This window comes from Gymnoscopelus braueri, assembly GCF_963280865.1.
Source record: "Gymnoscopelus braueri genome assembly, chromosome: 1".
Lineage (NCBI taxonomy): Eukaryota > Metazoa > Chordata > Actinopteri > Myctophiformes > Myctophidae > Gymnoscopelus > Gymnoscopelus braueri.
Genome location: NC_137603.1, coordinates 15,330,006 through 15,349,774, shown reverse-complemented (window position 1 = coordinate 15,349,774; position 19,769 = coordinate 15,330,006). Strand labels below are relative to the sequence as shown.

Below are 19,769 nucleotides of genomic sequence, written 5' to 3'. Positions count from 1 at the left end.
GTAAATAAGCTATTTAGAAAGCACAATACGCCAATTCACTACCAGATATTACATGTTCTTATGCGTCTTCTGAATGTCAAATATTATTTTTGTAATTGTATGATCTACTGTTTGCAAATCTACAAAATAAATAAACTCTGGTATAATGTCTGGTATAACTAATTAATCAGATCGTTGAACATTATTCTTCAGGAGGACACCATCAGGTTTATGACGATACACACTCCGGTGCAGTAGGTGGCGGTATGAACCTCACAAGCTGGTGACCCGCGTAACCAAAGAAGACGACGAAGGAGCAGTGTTGCCATGTCCGCTTATTCTAAGCGACTTTGGGCTTGTTTTGCTGGTGAAGTTGCTTGTAAATATTGGTAGTTTCGGCGGGTTGCGGTTTTTTTGGGCTTGTTTCTAAAGTGTAGTTGCTTACTTGGACTTTGTTTTCCTAATGTTGTTTAAGCCAGTGTTTCTCAAACATTTTCAAGTCAAGAACCCCCAAATTAATATGTATTTGTCTGTGGACCGCGATCTGAAAATATGTTATGCCATACAAGATTTGTGTTGTTAAAAATGTTTCAAAAACATTCCAATTTTTTTTCAAGATTATTATAATTCTTTGCGTGAAAATAGCAGATATACAAGATCACAACACGCGTTGTGAGCTTGTAGATTGGCTATTTTCAAATAGCCAACAATGTATATGTTTAAAGGGCGAAGGGCTCGGTTGTTTTGGGCTTGTCTTCATGGACCTGGTTGCTGGTTTCTCTTGGGAAACCTGGCAACACTACGAAAGAGACTATTATTTTTGTAATAATAATGGCGGATCGCAAGCACAACAGCAAGAGGTTCACCGACGATGGAGGTGATATTTATCTTAAATAGTGCAGATACTATTATTCTATAAGCTTGAGTTGCTACAACGGTCTCCTACAAATGATGTAAAGCAGATGAAACGATCACCATTCATGTTAAGATAACATCAAGCTAGCGGCTGCTAGCCACATCGCCAGCTTACAGTCAGTGTTGCCATGTCCGCTTATTATAAGCGATGTTGGGCTTGTCTTGCTTGTAAACATAGTTTTTTTTTTGGGCTTGTTTCTAAAGTGTAGTTGCTTATTTGGGCTTGTTTCCCAATGTTGTTTCCAGTGGTCCTTAAACATTTTCATGTCAAGGACCCCCAAATTAATATGTATTTGTCCACAGACCCCAATCTAAAAATATTTTGTGCCAGGGACCCCCGTACAAGATTTCTGTTGCATCATTTCAAAGAATATTCCACATTTTTCAATTTTCTTCAAGATTAGGTGTTGAAAATGGCAGATCTACAAGCTTTTGTAGATCGGCTATTTTCAAATAGCCAATGCATATATGATTTAAGTCTTATGCTTCTTTTGGGCTTGTTTTCATAGACCTGGTCTGCTTATTTCCCTCACAAAATCTGGCAACACTGCAATATGCATGCTAAGGTTAGCAGTAAGTGAATTGAAAATAAAAATAAGTGGTAGGTCGTAGACTGGCTGCATCTGCAGAGTGTTAACGTTGGATAAATCAAATCAATATTTAGAGATAATATACCCAAAGACATGATGAGCCAGTGGCAATGTAACACAGTTTGCTAACTTGGCTAGCCACAGTAGCTAGCGTTATGCTAGCTTGCTAGCTCTTTTGATTGATTGATTGAATACTTTATTTAGAAAGACATGGTAAAATGGAAGTACAATTCACAATACTAGGTCCTCTAAACTGGATCGCTCATAAAAGCACTTGGCTTAAAATTAGATCCCTGTGCACTCAAATCATGATGACATTAAGAAGACATACAAATACACTACTATGCAGAACATCATACAATCAGCTTACAGGTTACTGGTATGAAAAACACTTAGTCTAAAAGGATCACACAAAAAAGTCCACTTGTTTCCATTGAGGTCCTATATTCAATTCATCAACATAGCATAAAAGTAAAACATAACACCAAAATACAATATCATCACTAATAAACACTGTACCGAGTAGAAAATGTGTGTGTGTGTGTGTGTGTGTGTGTGTGTGTGTGTGGGGGGGGGGGGGGGGGGGTTACGAGAAAAACTTGAGAAGTATAATAAAATAATGATCAATAGCTTGATACCACTCAGCCAAAAACCCTCCATATCTGACCCAGGAGTCATCCAATCTACTCTAGACTGAATGTTTCAGCTATTAACCCTGGCGTCCCTATTTTGAGCATGTCATCAATTTATTGTAAAAAATAAAAGAAATAATCTGCACGCTCTTGATGCGCCTTGAGCTTGTAGATCAGCTATTTTAGTTAGTCGTCGTACGATGTAAGTATAGGGATTACTGGGTAGGTTATAAACTTTCGCATGGGAAATGCAGCTGAACAATTCATTCTAGAGCGAGCTCAGTTTGTCATTCCTTCAGGTTATTGATGGTAGTAGTAGCTCATTTGATTGATCAAGCAACTGTTGCTCACCTTGCTAAGTGTCTTGCCTCAAGCAGGGCCGCAGGAGGAGGAAGGCAGAGTGAAAACTAAGCCTGTCTCTTCTAGCTCTGAGGAAGGAGCAGGGACAGCGGGCAAACGCTCAGCTCAACATCTCGCATCTGAAGACGTTGAGGATGATTCCGACTCCTCAAACTCTCCACCAGCGCCTCGCAAAGTATCCAAGATTGGCTTTCAGATGGGAAAGAAGAGCAACCCTATCTCCATCAAACTTGGAGCAACCGGGGGTCGCTCAGCTCAACATCTCGCATCTGAAGACGTTGAGGACGACTCCGACTCCTCAAACTCTCCACCGGCGCCTCGCAAAGTATCCAAGATGGGCTTTGGGTTGAGCGGTCAGATGGGAAAGAAGAGCAACCCAATCTCCATCAAACTTGGAGCAACCGTGAGTCTATGAGTAATGAAATACGAGGGCAAGGAGTCTTAGTTTGCTGTGACACTGAAACATACAGACTGCTTAATACCAAACAGAACTATTTTCAGTCAGGAGAACTGGAAACAAAAACTAGGAAAGGGATGGAAATCATCCTAACCCAGTTTAGAATCCTCTAACTAAATGATACAATTGGTAGGCAGGTTGTACAGGTCATCACTTGACATTTTATAAACCACACGTTGAGTCCATTTGGATGGTACATGTTTGATTACTCTAACTGCAGGGGAAAACATTTAGCCTAACCCTGAGTGAATTATTATAACATTTACAAATATTTGAATAGGCAAAGAAGACTCTCTTGATGAGAAACACTTGAGACAAGACGGTGAAAGGCTGTTAGGCTGTGATACTAACTTTTCTAACTTTTCCTAGAAGCCCAAAGAACCTGTACCAGTTGTTCCTGCTAAGAAGCCAGGGCTGGCCTCGGTCTTCGATGAGGATGATGATGATGTAAGCACATGTACAATGATGCTAAACACAAATGTGTTGCCACCTGGATTCAAACTCAGGTCTTCTGCATGGGAAACAACCACAAATCTACCATTCGTTCAAAGGGGATATTCCTTGGTCACGGGGATTCCCCTTATATCTCCATTGTCCAGGCCGCACCCCAGCTTTTGCCACAGAGTTGTAGTAGTAACTTGGTGACGGCCCATTCTGTGACGCACGCGGAACTGCCTCTCACATGGGCGGACCGCTTTAATTTTAAATAACTCCCCAAACCCTTGTAATACCAGATGGCACCGTGGCATGAACGTTAAGCATCAGCCTTTCAATCCCTGCCCCTCGGGATCGAATCCTTCTCATCGCACTATTTATTTTTCATACAATAATTATTTTATTACGATTAACACATTCCACGCCAGAGTTTAATATCATAATGTACTCACCAGTGCCAGCGATTTATTGTTGTTTTTTTTGTTTTGAGGTTGAGGACGACTCCGACTCCTCAAACTCTCCACCGGCGCCTCGCAAAGTATCCAAGATGGGCTTTGGGTTGAGCGGTCAGATGGGAAAGAAGAGCAACCCAATCTCCATCAAACTTGGAGCAACCGTGAGTCTATGAGTAATGAAATACGAGGGCAAGGAGTCTTAGTTTGCTGTGACACTGAAACATACAGACTGCTTAATACCAAACAGAACTATTTTCAGTCAGGAGAACTGGAAACAAAAACTAGGAAAGGGATGGAAATCATCCTAACCCAGTTTAGAATCCTCTAACTAAATGATACAATTGGTAGGCAGGTTGTACAGGTCATCACTTGACATTTTATAAACCACACGTTGAGTCCATTTGGATGGTACATGTTTGATTACTCTAACTGCAGGGGAAAACATTTAGCCTAACCCTGAGTGAATTATTATAACATTTACAAATATTTGAATAGGCAAAGAAGACTCTCTTGATGAGAAACACTTGAGACAAGACGGTGAAAGGCTGTTAGGCTGTGATACTAACTTTTCTAACTTTTCCTAGAAGCCCAAAGAACCTGTACCAGTTGTTCCTGCTAAGAAGCCAGGGCTGGCCTCGGTCTTCGATGAGGATGATGATGATGTAAGCACATGTACAATGATGCTAAACACAAATGTGTTGCCACCTGGATTCAAACTCAGGTCTTCTGCATGGGAAACAACCACAAATCTACCATTCGTTCAAAGGGGATATTCCTTGGTCACGGGGATTCCCCTTATATCTCCATTGTCCAGGCCGCACCCCAGCTTTTGCCACAGAGTTGTAGTAGTAACTTGGTGACGGCCCATTCTGTGACGCACGCGGAACTGCCTCTCACATGGGCGGACCGCTTTAATTTTAAATAACTCCCCAAACCCTTGTAATACCAGATGGCACCGTGTCATGAACGTTAAGCATCAGCCTTTCAATCCCTGCCCCTCGGGATCGAATCCTTCTCATCGCACTATTTATTTTTCATACAATAATTATTTTATTACGATTAACACATTCCACGCCAGAGTTTAATATCATAATGTACTCACCAGTGCCAGCGATTTATTGTTGTTTTTTTTGTTTTGAGGTTGAGGACGACTCCGACTCCTCAAACTCTCCACCGGCGCCTCGCAAAGTATCCAAGATGGGCTTTGGGTTGAGCGGTCAGATGGGAAAGAAGAGCAACCCAATCTCCATCAAACTTGGAGCAACCGTGAGTCTATGAGTAATGAAATATGAGGGCAAGGAGTCTTAGTTTGCTGTGACACTGAAACATACAGACTGCTTAATACCAAACAGAACTATTTTCAGTCAGGAGAACTGGAAACAAAAACTAGGAAAGGGATGGAAATCATCCTAACCCAGTTTAGAATCCTCTAACTAAATGATACAATTGGTAGGCAGGTTGTACAGGTCATCACTTGACATTTTATAAACCACACGTTGCGTCCATTTGGATGGTACATGTTTGATTACTCTTAACTGCAGGGGAAAACATTTAGCCTAACCCTGAGTGAATTATTATAACAATTCCAAATATTTTAATAGGCAAAGAAGACTCTTGATGAGAAACACTTGAGACAAGACGGTGAAAGGCTGTGATACTGGAACATTGTTTTGTTAAATATTTCTTCTCTAACTTTTCCTAGAAGCCCAAAGAACCTGTACCAGTTGTTCCTGCTAAGAAGCCAGGGCTGGCCTCGGTCTTCGATGAGGATGATGATGTAAGCACATGTACAATGATGCACAAATGTGTTGCCACCTGGATTCAAACTCAGGTCTTCTGCATGGGAAACAACCACAAATCTACCATTCGTTCAAAGGGGATATTCCTTGGTCACGGGGATTCCCCTTATATCTCCATTGTCCAGGCCGCGCCCCAGCTTTTGCCACAGAGTTGTAGTAGTAACTTGGTGACGGCCCATTCTGTGACGCACGCGGAACTGCCTCTCACATGGGCGGACCGCTTTAAATAACTCCCCAAACCCTTGTAATACCAGATGGCACCGTGGCGTGAACGTTAAGCATCAGCCTTTCAATCCCTGCCCCTCGCGATCGAATCCTTCTCATCGCACTATTTATTTTTCATACAATAATTATTTTATTAAGGTTAGGTTTAGGCAAGTTTTTGTCGCCCCCAGCAAAGCGGACCACTCGGCCCGTTTGGTGAAAACAGACTAACAGCCCCTAATATTAAGTTGGTTAGTAGTTGGCCAAAAAACTGTTACAACGTCGGAGGCGCGCCGTTTCTGGCAGACTTGAGCAACGAGAGGCAACGCCGACCGAGCCGTTAGGCGAGCGAGTCGCCTTGCCGAACGTTGCGAAGTATATTTTTAAGTTCTTATTTATTGGTGTAACCATAAACAACATTTTCAAGGTTATCATTCGACTCTTAGTGTTTCGCTAATCCCACATGCAATATCCTCACGGCCCACTAGTGGGCCCCAGCCCACAGGTTGAAAACCAGTGATCTAAGGCAGGGTTTCTCAACCTGTGGGTCTGGACCCCCAAGAGGTCACCAGATGACAGTGAAGTGACAATTTAAGGACTTAACAGATCTTTTTAATACCTAAAAAAAATATTTACTGCATCAAAAGTAATCAACAAACTATACTGTAAAACTGGTCAAACATTGGCGAAATTGTCAAATAATATAAGAAAGAGGCAACAATGGAAATAGCCGATCTACAAGCTCACAACAAGCTTGTAGATCTGCTATTGTCACAATATGAATCTGTGGAACCGAGTCAAACTAAATGTAAGTCAACCTCAACTTCTACGTACCAAGTGCTTGTCAGGGTGTGGGTACCCAGTTCAAATATGATTATTTGGGGTGTCGTGGCCTGAAAAGGTTGAGAACCACTGGTTCTAAGGTTTTTCTCTTCTACAGAGTGAACCTGAGGAGATGCCTGCAGAGGCCAAGATGAGAATGAAGAACATTGGCAGGTACACACGTGACTTTCCTTTGACTCTCTTCAAATACAGATTATAAAAAAAATATTTGATATGGTTATATTTACTCCACTCCAATGAAGAAAAGACTGTTTGAATAAGTAATACGTATTGTCTTTATACATGTATATTTTCCTCTGACGTGTACTGTTTTTTTTTTTTTTTTTTTGTTAATTAATAGAAGTTGGTCTTAATCAAGTAAAATCAAGTAAATGTCTAAATGTATTAACTCTATACTTTTCAGAGAGACACCAACATCTGCAGGACCCAACTCCTTCAATAAGGGCAAGCAAGGTTTCTCTGATCACCAAAAGCTTTGGGAGAGGAAGCTGAAGGCCCAGACAGAAAAGCCCTAAACAATACCATTTTGTGTGACCTTGGGGGTATTTTCAGTTTTTGTTTTGTTTTTGTTTTGGTAGGATAGCCCATGTCAGATAGATCTATTGAGGCTGAAACCATTAAAGCTACAATCCGGGACATAAGTTTATGAATAAAACGTTAACCAATCTGTAATGTACAGTATGTTAATACAGCATAACTAGCACATCTGCAGTGGCACATAGGTTGAACACTAGATCAGCCATCATCTTTGCTGTGGTTCGGCCATCGTTGTGATTTCCTCTCTTCGTCGTAAGAGGGCATAAAACGTACGGATTGTAGTTTTTGTGCGTGTTTTTTGGTGTCTGTACTGAGCAGGGGTTGACACTAACGGTTGCCCGACTGCCCGTGGCAAGTAAATAAAACGTCCAGGAAAGTGTAGTTTGTTTTCAGGTTGGCCGAACGGGCAAATTTGAGTGGGGAAGCAATCGTCTTCAGTTCGCTAGTAACGCATAATTAGCACATATATCTGTCTATAAACACTTGAACGTGGCCACAGCGTTCTCCCCCCCCACACACACACACACACACACAGTCACACACACAAACTCTGCGTGCAGTGGCTACTGAATGGTAATTCAAATTATACCTCTTAATGTTATAATGGACGATATACTTTTCGGGCAAGTGGGCATGACCTTTGGGCAAGTAGAACATGACCTGTTCTTGCCAGACGGGCAAGTGCCTCTGAGACCTTAGTGGCAACCCCTGCGAGGTTTAGAACTCTTAACCACTACCACCAGGTACTATGTGGCAGGACGTGCCAGAAAGCCTCGTCTGTGGAATGCGATATGTGGGTTGCAAAGTGATTAGTCAGGAAACATTAAGTTTATCCCAAATCTTTAATGGCACCAGATAGTGTTTACTGACTAATTTGGCAATCATGCTTCTTGGAGACCCCAACTATGACATGTTTGTTTTGTGGAAACTTGTAAGGTGGATTTCATGTTTTTTAGTTTGTCTGCTATTGGTGTAAAAATGTACATTGAATGAACTGTCACAATCTTTTCTTCTTTTTTTTTATCCTAGATTTGGTCGGTGTGTTAGTACATATGTGTACAGCAAAATATGCAGTAGACTTAGCCTAGACATAGAATGTGCAAAGTACTTTTATCTTTTTTTCCCTCAGTATATATATTCATCCCCAACTAGTTTTTTTTCACCAACTGTGCCACCACATTGGCTGTTTTGTTCACATATAATAACCTTAACTTTTTTCTCTGGTCTTTCCTACAAAACATAATTCCTGTATTCCGGTTGAATCTAGCAATTTTAGGAGTATGTTTGTGCTGTTAATCTTCAAAATCAAAAGACTGATACATGACTTTGTATCAACTATTAATAACTCCTGTGGAGAACAGTACCGTACCCATATCATTTTGTTACCAGTATTCTGGTATCTCCAGTCATTTAATGGATTTTGCGTTGTGGCATTTACTACCCACATGTATTTTCATATAATAGTCTTATGTGTTTAGAAAAGGTTATTTTCCACTGCCCCTAAACCAGAAAGACTAACATTTAGCTACCACACCTTACCACCCTTTGCTTGTGACTGGAACAAATTGTGATGCTCTGTGAATAAGAGTACCTCACTGACTTATCCTGTGCCTGAACGTTTTCTTCCGAAGCATTCTTTAAACGGTAATAAAATTCAGGATTCCAAACTTTGTCCCATTTTACGTATATTTAAGTATAAAAGCGCAAACTTATTGGATTCTGCCTAATTGAAAAATAGCAAAAAATGTAATAACATAATAAAACCAGTTAAGTAATAAAATACATTAATGCACAATGCAGGATATAAAGTGTTAGGTGCTGTGTGCATCAGTTCTACCTCAATAACAATCACTGTGTGTATGAGCTCTTGTGATCCTTGAGAAAAAAGTACGAAGACAAATGACACAAATACTGTAATTACTGAATATTATCCAGTATTACATATCAGAGTGGTGTGAAAAAGTGTGTTAACTTCCATTAGTGAGTGGCAAAAGTATGTGAACCTCTAAAATAAGCAGTTAATTTAATATTTTTTTTTATCACAAATAAACAACTCGGTAGTGACAACTCAAACAATAGGAGTAAAGCAGCAGAAGGTGACCTTACAAAGGGAACAGGAATAACTAGGCCATGCTGCATACTAAAAATGAATGTGTTTGCATTATTGTGTGTTCAAACCCATTGTTGTCCTGCCCACGTTTTTGACTCATCCCATGTGTTGATGTCACATAGTAGGTAGTAGGGTCACAACATGCAGTATGGTGAGCCCTGGTAATTCCTGTTCTCCCTATATATACTAGGTTCACCTGCTTCTGTTTTGCTGTTTATTGATTCATCATAGTTTGTCATTTTGTCAAACCAGCTGGGTTGTTTGTGTGATTGAAAACACCTGACTCTAATTTCATCTTCAAATTAACTGCTAATCTTAGAGATTCACATACCATTCAAATATGTGTAATATTGGATAATTTATGACCAGGTATTATATTCTTGTCTTATTAGTTTAATTTGATTTTCTACTTTTAGGACTTGTGTAGACAATCTGATGTTTTAGGTTATTTTTAATGCTGACATTCAAGAAAACAAGGGTTTCAAGCTATAGTATACTGTGTGAAAAAAAACAATCACACACACACACACACACACACACACACACACACACTATGTGTATGTAATTTATTCTGTGTGTGGATGACATCTCAATGCTATAGTGCCATAACAATCTAAAAATCTGAAAGAAGGTTGCTGATGACCCATAAAAGCCAGGTCATTCTGTATGATTGACGCACGCTGCTCTCTTCACTGGCATATTGTTCCTCAGTGTTGTCCAGAAGTTACTGATTGCTCTTTCTGACACGGCTGAGGCCCAGTCCAGAGCTGGAAGCACCCTCAAGGCCCTCCGTACTAGTGGGGGCAATGGTGGGTCCAGCTGGCCTAGGGATGCTGGCCTTTCTTCGGTCCAAATCAATAGGAGCCTGAAGTTGCAGTCTTGTAGAAACGCCTAAAAGTGTAGAATAATGTTTCACGGCTGTTATTGCAAACACATTTGACAAATAGATATTTAGTTGCTTAAGACAATTTAGAAGTTACACATAGTTTACATTACCAAGTGAATAAAGATGGATAATACGTATGAAATTACAAATTCTAAAAAAAACGACCTATTTTCTATTAATTTCATGAAGCCTTGAATTCATGGAGTTGTTTTTGTTTTTGTCGCATTCCTGAGGCTGAGACAATATTTTGATGACCAGGTCATCGGTCAGTAGGAGACTCTTTGAGTCTCCTACTGACCTGAGACTCCGCCGGTCATCAAATTGTTGGCTCAGTAATGCGACGACAATAAACAAATCTCCATGAATTCAAGGCTTTATGGGGTGTGTAATTGACAGAGAAGTCATTTTTTGGGTGAACTACTCCTTTAACCACAAATTTCACATTTGTGTTAATTACACTTTCAATATCAATAAATAGTAGCCACTGATGTGGTGGTTTACTGTTTGATCGTGAAATGAAGGGGATTAAAAGGCATATTCCACCTGTATGCCTGACTCCAGCACAAAAACAGCATTCATGTCGGATAGGTAGTCAACAGACAGGAGACAGATCAGCATTCTGCTTATCTTTAATCCATGGACCACATCATGGGTGTATGCTGAAACACACAAACACATGTTAAGAAGTTGGCTAGATCAGTGGTTCTCTCAGATTGATTGATTGATATCTTTAATTGATCATGAAATAGACATGTCGCAATAACATATCTGACCCACCATAATCAAAAGGATAACGCAAAAAAGCTTCTTCATGTCACCAATGTATTTGACCACAGGCCCGCATCAGAAAGTATTTTGTGGACCCCCATACAAGATTTTTTGTGAAAATGTTTCAGTAAAATTCCAAATTTGTCAAATTAGTATCATTATTTTTTGTAAATGACAGTATGTAGGGTTAAACTGAATTTGATGTTGTTTTAACCAATTTTGACCCCCTGGAAGAACACCTGGTGGACCCCACTTTGAGAACCGTAGGGCTAGACATATAAACCCCCCATCCCCCATGTCTCTCCCACTCTGACCTTCTCCAGGTATGGGGTCTCTATCCAGCAGATAGAGGCGGTAGCCCCACTGGTCCTCCAGGGTTGCGGGTAGTAGTACCTCCAGTGGCCTCTGGGTGGCATGATCATCCTCAATGGTAAATAGTCCAAATTGGGCTGCTGTCAAAAACGGATTCACAAAACGTTGCTATTATTGCATTGTCATATCATATGCAAGGATACAATATAGACTACATATTTTAGGATGGAGAAATTATGTTTTCATGGGGAAACCTACTTTGATCATCAAAACCAGGTCTAGATGATGAAAGCATGGACAAACGTCCTCCAATTTCCTCTGAGGCACGGCTCCACACAAATGATAGAAATGCATCAAACTCTTTCTCATCTACCAAGTTCAATTGAAAGGGAAAGCATCCAAATTAAACACTTTTTTAATTTTGAGCATAGGATATTTGACATCAAAGAAAGGGCATCCCATTTTTACTTTATGTACTTTAAATAATCTGATAGGACCCTTAATACATAATGGTTTGGGATTGTCCAGAGATTAATGCTTTCTAGGGGGGGAAATAAAGTCAAAAACTGAAATGATTGCAGCTGGCTACTGCACTTACTAACTACACAGGGAAATGTAGCCTACATTCTATTTGCACAAATAGGACTTAATTGCATCACTGTGCTCCAGAACTCAGTTAATGGTTTGCATTGCAATTTATTTTCTGTAGTATACTGATACAGCTCTATACATTCCTCGAACAGGAAAGGATTTGTGGCAGTTAACCTAGAAACTAAACCACATCCTGTTAAGACTAAGGGGGGCTGAGGTAAAATAAATATAACTTAAACATAACTTCCTTACAAGAGACGGATACCAAATCATCATTATAGCTATCTCAGATATCTGATTAAAGGTATTTGAAGAAGTGCACCACCATAGTATGTAATTGCTATATCTTTATCTCTAAGTCTTCAGTGAATACCAAGCACAATTCTCACCTTCCCCGTTGCCTATATGCAGGACATAGGTTCTGTAGAGCAGAGACAGCTCTACCCATTTGATGTGCACAATGATTCCCAGACCCGCAACCAGCAACAAAGGCACAATGGCATACACAACCACTACAGGGCTTACTGAAACACAGTTACATCATTCATTATATACTGTGAAGGAATGAAATTATGACCTATATCAAATTCATCACTTCAAGACAGTTTTCCTCATTTTGGAACATCAATAATTTATGCTACAAAAATATCTGAAATGTTGGTCGTACTGTAACCCCTTCCAACAGGTGATGTTGGTGTTTGACAATTAATGAATTCCTATGGAAGCGTGGGAACAGTAATAGTAGTAGTAAATACAAAGGGAGATTATCAGTCTGGATTCATGGAGAGCAAAAATGATACCTCTGGTTTTCCTCTTGAGCTTGATAGTAGCACTGCAGGTTCCTACTTTATTTCTGGCAAGACAGGTGTAGTAGCAGTTCATGTGTTCCTGGGTCACCTCCTCTATTGTTACATTCTGTGTGACCACAACTCTCAACAACTCTGAGATGCTCCTTCTTTCCTGTCTAAATAAAATTATGTTACGTTAATGGAGCACTTTACAGGAGCACTTTGAAATGACCAAACCTGCCTACAGATAATTCCGGATTTCTGAACTGTCCACAGCCCTCCTCTGAGACACAGAGTGAGTAGACAGAAATGGCGCCATCAATGAGCATTAGTGAGGACCAATTGAATTTAGGTTGAACATGGGTGAAGTGGTCCTTTAATTATGCCAACAGCTCACACATTATTTAACAAAAAGAAAGTCAAGGAAGGCTCGGACTGGAAAGTGATTAGCTGTAGCAAAGAGATTATACGATTACGGATGCAAAGTACACTATGCAGAAAATTATTATTACTTAAGTGCTTCATCTCATCGTTTAAACTACTCTGCAACACTGAATGTGAAAAATATTGGCCTCCATCCAGTACATATGCCCTATCAACTCACTGTGGACTCTCTGTTTGATTTAGAACCAAACAGTCCTCTCCGTCTTGGTTACATCTATACCACTGGACCCATGGGGAGAAGATTTCTTCAAAGCCGAAGTGTACCTTACAGTTCAGAGTGTAAGGTTGACCTTAAAAACAAAACAAGAGACTTGGTTACATAAACTTTAGCTCTGGTCTGTCCCATGACAGACATCACACCTATAAGTGTGTTAATTGTTACCCTAGTACAGTGGATCTCACACCTTTTTAGGAACCTCATAACTCTGAGTGTACACATTACGGGTCCATTTGGTCACTGTCAGAGTAAGTCCTTAAGTATAATAAGTAAGTATAGTCCTGTTTAAATTGAATAAAGTGTGTATAGGCCTACAGGTTATTTGAAACCAGAGAGACCAAGACTATTAGCATATCATTAAGTGCTTTTAAAGTATGATCATTAATGTCTTGGTTCGATTTTTGTGCTTTCAGATACTCTTACCTAGTTCCACCTCCTCTGTGTTGTTTTGGGGAAGAATACATATTGGATTCTCTTTGGTATCCTGTGCTGATGAAGTAATACATAAAAATGTATTATATTTATTATATTTATAACACTGAAGCATATCCTCTCAAGGGACAACATTGTGAGCTTGTAGATCAGCTATTTTCACTATTTTTTAAATAGGGCTCAAATAAGGGACCAAATGTATCTTTTGGGTCTCGAAATGAAAAGTTTGGGAACCACTGGCCTAAAGGAATGGACAGAGCCAGCTGCATTTTCTGAGGAGACTCAGTGTGCTAAAATCAACTCAAGGGACACTAACTGAACAAGCTGGTGAGGAAGGCTAGCTCGTAGTTGCTGCTAAACTGATTGCGAAGGGGAGGATGAGGAGTAAGCTACTGTAGAAGCAGACTCCAATTATCTATTTATCCATTTGGCTTTTACAGGGGCACCATTGCATAATACAAAAGCATAACATATCCTTACGTATGACTGTGACATCCACTGCCCTCCTGTTGGTCCAATTGATCCCTTGCTCATATGTGTGTCTGTCACAAAAGTATACACCAGTGTCCTCTTTATAGACCTTCAAGGGACACAAAGTTTCTTTGTGACACAATAAGCCACTATTTGAAGGAATGAAGTCCCTCTTCGGTGACGATGTAGATATATGAGTGTAGGGCTTGGCCTGCAGAAATGCAAACAGGTTAGGGTTGTGACTTGTATCAGTGATATAATCTGTATGTTTCCACTGACCACAGAATCAGATAATGTTATTCATGCATGTGTTGTAGAAGGGGTAAGCCACCTTGTAGTTGTACCAGGTGACATCAGTGTTGGAATCCTGATCGCTGCAGTTGAAAATAGGACAGGGAATGTTTCCAACATTATCCAGAACGATGACCACATGACTCTCCTCTGACTTAGTGATGCACCTGAGACTGGCCTTATCCAGTACCTGTAGATGAAGGAGCAGCCTCCCACTACCACTGTAGAGGAGTGATAAAAAACCTTACTGCACGCAAGAACATGCAGATATATACACACAGATTCTATCATGTCATTGTTTTCCTAGAGTTGTGACACAAAACTTTGACTGCATTACTTGGTTTCAAACTGTTTAGTTTTCATGCTTATGTTAAGGTTATACACCTGTTCCTTTGGGGTTATGGATTATGACATGCATTCAGTGGGAAAGAATACCCCCTTTTTTGAACTTTGCTATGTTAATTGGAAAACATCTACATAACAAATTACATATTTTCAAGATATTGGCCAATGAAAAAAAATGAAAAAGAATAGTGGTAATGCTCACAGTGTAGATGTACTATGTAAATAAAATGGGATTAAAAGGGATGATGATGACTTACTTTATGAGGCATGTGTAATTTCCAGAATGTGTTAACTTGACTGCTGGGAACGTAAGGATGTTGTCTCTACTGATAACACCACTTCCATGTTCCTCTTGTCTCGTACTGTCCTTGGATGGACGTGCACATTCATGTCCTCCTCCATACCTGGTCCACGCCACCTCCTTACTATGCTGTTCCTTAGAGCAAGGCATCTTAAAGGAATCACCCTCCACAACTCTGTAGTGGAGCACATCTAGATGGTTGGAAAGGCAGACAACAGTTTAGACAAAGATTAGACAGTTTAGACAGCTGCTGATCTCTTGTCTTGCTTCTCTCTATCTCTCTCTCTCTCTATCTCTCACTCACACACACACACACACACACACACACACACACACACACACACACACACACACACACACACACACACACACACACACACACACACACACACACACACACACACACACACACACACACACACACACACACACACACACACACACACACACACACACACACACATATGACATGGATCAGCTAATTGAATACAAAGTATGTTATGCTATTTGAGCTATGCGAACATAGCAGAAACAGAAAGCCTACATACCCATCTTTTCCCTGTGGTGTGTTTCCAGACAACATCCCTCCCAAAAAATGGAAATGATTGCAAGAATCAGAGTGGATCCAGTTTGCATCCCTTGTCCCTTTACTTTAATAGCTGCTCATTACTGCTGGCTTGTAGATTATTACAGTATTAAGATCTGTGCCATTCAGCTTGGTTCCTTTCCACACAGCTTGTGTTGGTCCTCTTTTACTATATATGTTCTACAGAAAGCGATGAAGACATGTTGAGACATGGTTCACACCTCACATGGAACCTATCTTTTTACAAGACACCCCCCCCTTGGGCTTGCTGTTCCTGTTACGTTAGAATGGTGCATAACCCACATCCTGCATGTGCAAGAGACACATGAAAAAGTGTTAGAGGTCTCGTGTATAGTGGAAATTGTCACAATTTTTATTTATTTGTTTAGCAAAAGTAAAACTCTGGAAAGTGGTGTTATATGCCATGTCAATGCATAAACATGTGTTTGTTTGTGTCTTCCCTCTTCTGGTCTTGCTCTGTGTTCTCTGAACTTCTCTCTATACATTAAAGCAATAAGCCATAAGAGGTCTCAGTTGACCTTGTATTTTATAATGGCTGAGAGGCGTAGCGAGGCACGACGTGTCAGCAGAGTGCCTCTGAGTGGCATTTGACTAGACATTTTAGAACCTGTAATTGAATCCTTCATCTGCCATGCTTTGCTGCGATTGGTCCATCCGTCCGTCCGTCCGTCCATCCATAAATTATGCGCACAATAACCACCTGGCTTGTTCCTGTGCTGTAGATCATGTTGGGATGCAGGTGATTGTAATGTATGTCTCATGGAAAGGAAAGGGAAAGGGGGTATTTTTTGTCAGTACATTTGCACCTATGTGACGTCTGTCCTGGTGCACATCCACATGCATAGATGGTCCAGGAGAAAGGTTTTACATTTGAGCTAGTGCAGTTGGTACGGGATGACATTTTCACCATCACATCACACCATCACACCCATATAGCACCCAATATAGCCACATTTGCACAATAGTGCTTTCAGTAAAGGGAAGTAAATGTTGAATGGCTACCACTTGCAATATGGGAAATATCTATAAGCCCCATTTCAAATATGAATGAATAATAATGGCTCAAGGCATAACAGAACTGTGATCATTTCTAACTTGACATGTTGTACAATGTATTTGTTTTTGTTTGTTCTACTTATTTGTATTTGTATATTGTCACTTGTAATGTTTCTGTTTTTGTTACCTACCTACTGTCTACCAATGTGAGTTTAGCATTCTTCACAATTTTGGCATGTTTACATCTTATATTGTTTTTACTGATGTTTATTAACATGCTATGTCTCAATCAAATAAATAAATCAACCCTTCAACGTTATGCATGGACCGACTTCATTGCATCCGAGTGGGTCATGGTGGGACAGAGTCTGGAGATGTTCTTGTGGTCAAGGAGGATTTGCAGAGGTTTTTCATGTTGTTCTGGAAGGGTAGATGAAAGTCAAACTTTACAAAGATTTGTAACTAAGGTGGATATGGAAATGTTCTGATCAGAGAAGTGACGGTAGGATTGTAGGTCCTGGCATGAGATACTGAGAGAGCCTGAACATGCAACTGGCGATTTGATTGTGGCTTTGCCGAGCCATGTGACCCACAGGGCAAGAGCCTATCTGCTGTTTCTGTAGTGTGAGGCAGCTTGATGCACAAGTGCACCCCCTGGACATGTCCAAACCTTCAATTTTTATAGTCTTTGGTATGACCCAGACGAGGAATCAAACCCCCGGGCGGGGAATCGAACCCTCGACCACCCAGTCTCAGGGCGGACACTCTAACCACAAGGCCACTGAGCTTCCTGAGGAACTGCTGCATTCAGTTCTCAATTTGGATGCAAGACAAGTCAGTGTATCTGAGGGGACTTTTACATATCTGTGCCAAGGAGCCCATTGTCTCACGATCCGCCAAGAGAAAGCAGACAAAGACCAAGGATTGGATATCTTTGGACTTGTATTACGTGCACTTTCAGCACCATGGACAGCATAAACAATTCCCTTGATTTAAATTCTTTTTGCTGTTTGATGCCAAAAACCACACCCCCTGGGTCATGAAGATTTGTTTCCTATTGAAAATCACCCTGTGCCATAATCAGCATCAAATCATGTATTTTTTTTTTTTGGGGGGGGGGCTTTTACTTGCTTTTATTCTTCTTTTACACAACACTGTTATACAACATAGTATACAATAGCGAATACGTTCATGAAAACACATACAAAGTGGAAGTATGGAGGATACATGGTCAGGTCAAGTCAGTTATTGCAAAACACAGAAACATTTTCATTTAGACAGTGACAGTTATATTCCTCCTTTTACCTTAAAACTCTTTTTCTTTTACTGATTAGGTTCCCAGATTGCCGTAAAACAAAACAAGGACAGAAATCAAATGCCCAACAATGAATGAGTGATTACAGAAAAGTCAAATCAAACATTGACTTCATTACTGCAAGTGATTCAAAGATTCAAAGGTTTTATTTGTTCACCCATTCATACAAATATACATTGTGCAGTGAAATGTTGGTACTCTGCAGACGTGTTAACAATATACAGCACTGTATATGCAATGACAGTGTATAATACAAGTTAAAAACTAAACAAATAAAAAAGTAAAATGTTAACAACAATTAAGAGAGGGGGTACAAAACATTATAGGAGAATAATTTAGCAACTGGGGTATACAGTATATACAGTAGTATACATATTGCAAAGTACAAGTGTGCAGGAGATTTGACGCTCTTAAAAAAAGAATACAAAAAGAAAGAAAAGAATAAAAAACATATCTGTTCTGTTGTGAGCAAAAGGATGTTACAGATGGAACACGTTTTGCCTGGCACTTTGCTGATGGTATCATAAGAACATTCTGACGAATTATTAGACCAATTATTTGTTTACCAACATTGAGACTGGATGCACAGGTGATTGTTTCATACAATCAATTCTCAACCTGTTGTTTTGGGGTGCGCTGGTTTCAGGACACCCCAACCCCCTCTTGTGTGTTGGCTAGTGCTGCGCGCCCTAGCGAGACCTGACAGAATGGGTTTGACGTTTGCGCAGTATGACGCTTGCAACCAGTGTGACGTCGTCTGTTAAGGGGTCTATCAGAATTATTAGTAATACGAGCAGGTTGCAATATAATATCCGGTGCAGCATTAAAAATAATAATGATAATAATAATAATAATTATAATCAAAGTGAACATGCAAATGTTACTTAAAGCAATACAAGGCAGGTCCAAAAATAACGATTTTTAGCAACCTCTGCTGGTCACTATACCGTCATTGCAATTATTTAGCGCAGTCCTGCATTACCCAGAATTCCATTTGTTTTCACCGGAAGACGGAAGCGTTTCAAAAAGCGTTCTTTTAATTGTTTTATATTATCTGCGGATCGTTTCTCTTAGCCAGTGGAGCTTTAGTTACCGTGAGCTGTGTTTTCTTTTGCTGTTGTTTTTCCATCTTCAAATCCTATAATGTCTTAAAAACAGCGTGAGATTCATTTTTGTTATTAGCACGGTAGTTCCTGGCCAAACAGGAAACCGGTGCGGTAGTTCCTGGCCAAACAGGAAACCGAAGCATTTCCGTTTCCCGGCTGGATGACGTCATTTTCGCGGGAAGGACTGGCCAAGTGGTTCAACCATATAAATGATAACAATACATTTATTTATTATGTACAGGTAAATACATACACATGGTATTGTCATATGCATGGGTACCCTCTGACCCCCCCTGACGGTGGGGCTGGCCAGCCATATATCTTAATTGCAGTGGAGCAGGTAGGTGATAGCGTAGATGTTTCCAGAAAGAAGAGGAGAGGGTTTGAGAGCTGGTGCCTCTCCAGATGACAGCAGGCCTAACGTTGGCAAGTAGCCTTAAGCCCTCTGGGAGAGAGCTCTCGGGTTGAGGGTCTGATTGTAAGGCTGCTGTGGCCTTTGTCTGGATCAGAACCAAGCGTGTCTGCCGCTCCACAAGGGCTGCATGGATGGCACTCAGTAAGCCAGAATCTGACCCTGGATCTG

General features: G+C 40.4%; 2 protein-coding genes across 5 annotated transcripts in view; one reads left to right on the top strand and one right to left on the bottom strand.

Moving 5' to 3' along the window:
• Positions 1-777: 777 nt before the first annotated feature.
• pcnp (PEST proteolytic signal containing nuclear protein) lies at positions 778-8,196 on the top strand. The gene is made up of 9 exons (XM_080437308.1): positions 778-856; positions 2,494-2,879; positions 3,303-3,380; positions 3,859-3,984; positions 4,408-4,485; positions 4,964-5,089; positions 5,526-5,600; positions 6,767-6,822; positions 7,073-8,196. Exons 1-9 carry the CDS (start codon positions 811-813, stop codon positions 7,182-7,184), a joined length of 1,083 nt encoding a protein of 360 aa, XP_080293434.1. The 5' UTR covers positions 778-810; the 3' UTR covers positions 7,185-8,196.
• The window catches only part of LOC308091551 (interleukin-18 receptor accessory protein-like), a 42,303-nt gene continuing 29,755 nt past the window's right edge, over positions 7,222-19,769 (bottom strand). For 2 of the 4 annotated variants that reach the window (XM_080437216.1, XM_080437215.1), the window contains exons 3-12: positions 14,557-14,737; positions 14,235-14,436; positions 13,746-13,811; positions 13,266-13,395; positions 12,674-12,837; positions 12,263-12,397; positions 11,541-11,651; positions 11,285-11,422; positions 10,746-10,861; positions 7,222-10,207 (exon numbers count right to left, since the gene is read on the bottom strand). In XM_080437216.1, coding sequence (XP_080293342.1) covers positions 9,974-10,207; positions 10,746-10,861; positions 11,285-11,422; positions 11,541-11,651; positions 12,263-12,397; positions 12,674-12,837; positions 13,266-13,395; positions 13,746-13,811; positions 14,235-14,436; positions 14,557-14,737 — 1,477 coding nt within the window. In that variant the 3' untranslated portion in view covers positions 7,222-9,973. Of the gene's footprint in view, positions 10,208-10,745; positions 10,862-11,284; positions 11,423-11,540; positions 11,652-12,262; positions 12,398-12,673; positions 12,838-13,265; positions 13,396-13,745; positions 13,812-14,234; positions 14,437-14,556; positions 14,738-15,118; positions 15,354-15,710; positions 15,929-19,769 lie in introns of those variants that run through there. The other 2 variants (XM_080437213.1, XM_080437214.1) reach the window with 2 other exon arrangements.